This window comes from Hyla sarda, chromosome 1 (assembly GCF_029499605.1).
Source record: "Hyla sarda isolate aHylSar1 chromosome 1, aHylSar1.hap1, whole genome shotgun sequence".
NCBI lineage: Eukaryota > Metazoa > Chordata > Amphibia > Anura > Hylidae > Hyla > Hyla sarda.
Window position 1 is genome coordinate 279388029 of NC_079189.1, and position 6000 is coordinate 279394028.

The window sequence follows — 6000 nt, forward strand, 5'->3', positions numbered from 1 at the left end:
GTGACAGTGGTCAGAATTGCAAAAAATGCTCCCGTCCTTAGGGTTATAATGGGCTCCGTCCCCAAGGAGTTAAAGAGACACATGTCAAATAAAAAAAAAAAGAGCCTGGTCATTAAGGTAAAAAATGGGTCCGTATTTAGGGGTTAAATTACAGACATCGGAGCGATCTCCGAGGTCCCTCATTACCGGCAGGTGACAGCTGCTGATAGCAGTGGACATCTCCCAGTTATGACGGGGAACAGACCCGTGGGCCTGCGCCATGTCCGCTCACCCAACTCATGCCGTACATGTCTGTCATGGGTCGGGAAGAGGTTAAAACTGATTCAAAGGCAAAATGAAGCAGTCATCCATAGCAACCAATTAGGATCCAGTAAGTGTAGAGGGGTGATATGGTGCAGAAGCTGAGCCCACTCCACACGCGGTGTGTGCCTGGTGTTTATTATAGGTTAACCCCTTAGATGACATTGTAGCAACTGCAGAACCAAGAGGTTATCTGAGGTGTCAGTCCTGTCAAGGATCTTATCGCTATCATCACAAAGTGGGTACAACTGAGATCTCCTGCTCTACACAGGCTGTACTAGGAGATTGGAGGTTTAAAAGTACACTATTAGAAATAGAAAATACATTTTTCTCTCCCTATTTTATATTAAATAAGAAAAAAACATAAAAAATCTCACATTTCTATCTGATATCTCCTCATGTACAAAGGTTTCAAACTCTTCAAATATAATATTATTGATCCTCACATGGTAAATGCCCTAATGATCAAAAAGTCCCATCTACCCCAAAAGGATGCCGGTAAAAACTACAGATCACGGCAACAAACAAAAAAATAAAATCACCAATCACACCTGTCATGTCTTATAAATGAAAAAAAGAAAAGTTATTGGGGTCAGAATGCAACGAGACAAAGGTTTTTATTTGCGGCCTCACAACCTCACTTTGCTCAGAAGGTACATCACGTGACTGGCTTTGCAGCAGACCATTAGGCGGTCAGTGGAGTTGAGTCATGTGACAATGTAAGAGTGGTATTTCTAGTACCAGCTCCCCTCAACCCCACGGTGCATCTCTCCATCACCAGCCTTGTATTGGAAATGTTCACCTGTACGAAATACAGTAGAGGAAGAGTGATGCCATTCACCATATGTCTCTCCAGTGGTCTGTCCGGGAATGAAGGGCGATACTGGTCATGGTGGCACCATAGCAGAGCGCACAAATAAATGTACACAGGACCCTATCACGTCAGCCTCACCCACCACACGTGACACAGAAAGACTATATAAGGGGTTAACACTCTACTCGGAGCACAATGTACTTGTCCTAGTACACAACAGAATTTTAACCAAAATAGCAAGTAAATAAGGTCTTTATTAGTTTATTTAGTTTTTTCCCCCTATAATAACCATAACTGTTTTATTTTTCCCTCTACAGACCCATATGGGGCTTGTTTTTGGCAGGACCAACTGTAATGACATCTTTCATTTTTCCCTGACATATGTTCCGAAAAAATAAAAATAAATTGTGACGTGAATAAATGCAGTTTGGCTAATTTGGGGGTTTCCTTTTTTACGCCCTTCACCTTGTGGTCAAACATGTTATTGTGATACTTTAGGTCGACCTGATTACAGCAATACCACATTTGTTTCATTTCAGTCATGTGTTACTAAAAAGTTTATTATGTTTTTAACATTTTTATTGCCATCTGCTGTTTGTATCGGTACCATTTTAGTATTGATCGAACTTTTTGATTGCTTTTAACTTAATTTTTTCTGTTCTGAAAAACTGCAATTCTAAGTTTGGTATTTTTTTAAGTTAATGCCATTGACTTTACAGAATATATTATGTAATATTTTAATAGTTTGGGCAATTAAGCACATGCCAATACCAAATTGGTTTATTTTTATCATGTTTACATGTTTTTATATGAAACGTGTGAAAAGTGGGAACTTTTATCATGGAAGGGGTTAATGTATGTTTTAACCCCTTAACAACCAAGGACGTAAATGTACATCCTGGTGCGGCGTTAATTCACGCAGCAGGACATACATTTACGTCCTGTACACGACTATCAGAGGGATGATCGGGTTATGTGCAGCAGATCCCGGCTGCTGATAGCAGCCAGGGACCCACCGGTAATGACCTACATTCGCGATCGTGCGTATGTCTGCCATTAACCCCTCAGATGCTGTGATCAAGGCAGACGGAGGTCCCCACACCTGCCTCCACCGCCGCCTTCCGCTCTAGTCTGACATCAAGCAGAGCAGAAGATCACTGATAACACTGATCAGTGCTATGCCCTATGCATAGCAATGGATAATATTAGAATAGTCCCCTATGGGGATATAAAGAGTGTAAAAAATAAAAAGTAGTAAAAAAAACATGAAAAATCCCCTCCCCAATAAAAATTTAAAATGTCCCTTTTTCCCACTTCACCCCCAATAAACATATTTGGTATCGCCATATGCGTAAATGTATGAACTATTAAAATATTGTGTTAATGATCCCATACGGTGAATGGGCGTGAACATAAAAAAAAAAAAGTCCACAACTGCTGCTTTTTTGTCACATCTTATTTAAAAAACAAATTAATAAAACAATTATAAAAGCTTTATATACACAAATGTGGTATCAAAAAGTACAGATCACTGTGCAAAAAATGAGCCTTCATACCGCAGCTTATACGGAAAAATGAAAGTTATAGGTCGTCAAAATAGAGATATTTTAAAAGGACTAAATTGGTTAAAAAGTTTACTTTTTTAATTTTTTGTTTTGTTTTTTAAGTGCAACAATAATCTAAAAGTATGAAATCATGGGTATCATTTAAATCGTATTGACTCACAGAATAAAGAACACATGTCATTTTTACCATAAATTGGACAGCATGAAATCGAAACCTTCCAAAATTAGCAAAGTTGCATTTTTCTTTTTAATTTACCCACACAAATAATATTTTTTTGGTTGTGCCATACATTTTATGGTAAAATGAGTGATATTATTACAAAGGACAACTGGTCGCGCAAAAAACAAGCCCTTATACTAGTCTGTGGATGAAAAAATAAGAGTTACGATTTTTAGAATGTGAGGTGGAAAAACAAAAATGCTAAAGTAAAATTGGCCTCATCCTTAAAGGGGTAGTCCAGTGGTGAAAAACGTATCCCCTATCCCAGTGATGGCGAACCTATGGCACGCAGAGCCCCCTCTGTGGGCACGCGTCCATAGTTCGCCATCAGCCCATTCGGGACATCCCTGTGTCGTGAAAGATCTTTTCAGGACACAAGGATGTCCCTGTTACCGCTCTGCGGCCCCACGTTAACTTTAAAAATGCAGGGCCGTCAGGAGGTGGCGTACACAGGGACGTCCCGTGTGTGCGCCCATAGCAACAGCGGAGCATCGAGGAGGACGACGTGCGGGCATGGTAAGTTACCTGCGCGTCATCTTCAGTGTTTCGACATCGCTCCTCCATTCCCGGGACCCCTGACCGGCGGATCAGTGGTCGGAACACTGAAGTGGGGCACAACACAGGCATACAGCCTCCAGCCAAACACTGTATAAGGCTGGAGGCTGTATGTCTGTGGGGGAACATACTGCATCATATGTGGGGGGGGGGGGGGGGGGGCGGGACTATACTGCACCTAATGTGGGGGGGGGGGGAACTATACTGCACCTAATGTGGGGAACAATGCTGCCAACCTAGTGTAGGTGAACTATACTGCACCTAGTGTGGGGGGAACTATACTGCCAACCTAATGTGGGGGAACAATGCTGCCAACCTAATGTGGGGGAACTATACTGCACACCTAATGTGGGGGAACTATACTGCACACCTAATGTGGGGGAACTATACTGCAAACCTAATGTGGGGGAACTATACTGCCAACCTAGTGTGGGGGAACTATACTGCCAACCTAGTGTGGGGGAATCTATACTGCCAACCTAGTGTGGGGGAAACTATACTGCCAACCTAATGTGGGGGAAACTATACTGCCAACCTAATGTGGGGGAAACTATACTGCCAACTTAATGTGGGGGAAACTATACTGCCAACCTAATGTGGGGGAAACTATATTGCCAACCTAATGTGGGGGAAACTATACTGCCAACCTAATGTGGGGGAATTATACTGCCAACCTAATGTGGGGGAAACTATACTGCCAATCTAATGTGGGGGAACTATAAACTATTTTTTAAAAAACAATTTTTTTTTAAAGAAAAGATGTTCGTTATGGCAACTGTAAGCATTGTTTTTTCTAAACTTAAACCTCAGTATTTTGATTTAATTGCTGTGCTGGCAATTTCAGGTAAAAAAAAGTTGGCGTGCATTACGGTTTTGGCACTCGGGCTCAAAAAGGTTCGCCATCACTGTCCTATCCTAAGGATAGGAGATACGTTTCAGATCGCGGGGGGGTCCGACCGCTGGGGCCCTCACCGATCTCTCTGAATTGGGATCTCTCTCACCACTGGATATTTCCTTTAAGATCAAAAAGGGGCTTGGTCCTTAAGGGTTTTTTTTTTTTTTTTACTTAAGGGATATCTGCAGCAAAAAGTAACTTATCCCCTATCCACAGGATAGGGGATAAGTGTTTGATCGTGGGAGGTCCTAACGGTGTGATGCTGGGACCGCCAACCTCATTGAGATCGACACTAAGCGCATTAGCCACTCACATAGAGCAGCAATGCGGGGCCCCGTTTGGGAGATTGCTGGGGTACCAGTGGTCGGACCCCCCACCATTAAACACTTATTCCCAATCCTGTGGATAGGGGATACTTTTTTTTGCTGCAGGTGTCATTTAAAGAAGGAATCAATAGATTCCTCATACAGAACAATTACGTTCCATAGAACTCCACTAGTCTGTGTGATCATTGAGCCTGGTCCAGATCCATGGGATGAGAGGTAGCCCTCCTGGCTACCTGTACAGTATAGTGGATGTAAAGGGTTAGTAGTGGACTATTTGCTGGAGCTGGGGGCTCTGGCTATGGGGCGGGCACGAGTCAGGAGCCGGCGTCTCACAATTAGAGGTCCGGTGTGATGAGAGAACTGCGTCCGTTCTGCACCTCACACCGGCCCTGCTTACCCGATACAGGGCTAATTTACCTGCCTGGTGCCCGGAACTTCATGTCCGGCCGATAGGATTTCCTGTGCGCATTAAAAAAAGAGAAAAGATCCCTAAAATGGTCACGTGCGTCTTACAGCCCGCGCTTTTCCTCCCTCTGTAGCTGACGCAGGCCACGTGCTGTGAGCAGACCCTTGTTCTGTGACCCTTGTACGGCGCTCGTTCGGTCCGTGAGTAATGCTGGGAGTTGTAGTGCCACAATCGCGCACTGCTGTACAGGGTAGTAAGGTAAGAGGACGGGTCGTCAGTCCGTCACACCGTATACAGGGCTCCCCACCCTGCGGTCATACCTCTACCGACCCCCGTACCAGTCTCGTACTTCACTGTTCGCTGTACCGGTATGAGGTGAAAATTTGCGCCCCCGTGCAGATGTGCGTCTGCTCTTCCGCCAGCTCTCCGAAGATTACCGAAGCTGGGGGAGGGCGGAGCAAGGGGAGAGAGGCGGTGCATGTCCCCTCCCTCAGCTACGCAGTTCTGCACGGGGAGAGAGTACACGCCCCCTCCCTCAGCTACGCAGTTCTGCACGGGGAGAGAGTACACGCCCCCTCCCTCAGCTACGCAGTTCTGCACGGGGAGAGAGTACACGCCCCCTCCCTCAGCTACGCTGTTCTGCACGGGGAGAGAGTACACGCCCCCTCCCTCAGCTACGCAGTTCTGCACGGGGAGAGAGTACACGCCCCCTCCTTCAGCTACGCAGTTCTGCACGGGGAGAGAGTACACGCCCCCTCCCTCAGCTACGCAGTTCTGCACGGGGAGAGAGTACACGCCCCCTCCCTCAGCTACGCAGTTCTGCACGGGGAGAGAGTACACGCCCCCTCCCTCAGCTACGCAGTTCTGCAAGGGGAGAGAGTACACGCCCCCTCCCTCAGCTCGGGATGAAAAAAGCCAC

The 6000-nt window shown here is 45.4% G+C and overlaps 1 protein-coding gene across 7 annotated transcripts in view; it reads right to left on the bottom strand.

Moving 5' to 3' along the window:
• Positions 1-5654, bottom strand: part of LOC130368811 (histone H3-like centromeric protein A) — a 40881-nt gene extending 35227 nt beyond the window's left edge. Inside the window, exon 1 of one of the 7 annotated variants that reach the window (XM_056573075.1) lies at positions 5519-5654. In XM_056573075.1, coding sequence (XP_056429050.1) covers positions 5519-5561 — 43 coding nt within the window. In that variant the 5' untranslated portion in view covers positions 5562-5654. Of the gene's footprint in view, positions 1-5092; positions 5253-5401 lie in introns of those variants that run through there. The other 6 variants (XM_056573090.1, XM_056573067.1, XM_056573057.1 and 3 more) reach the window with 6 other exon arrangements.
• Between the last annotated feature and the right edge of the window lie 346 nt (positions 5655-6000).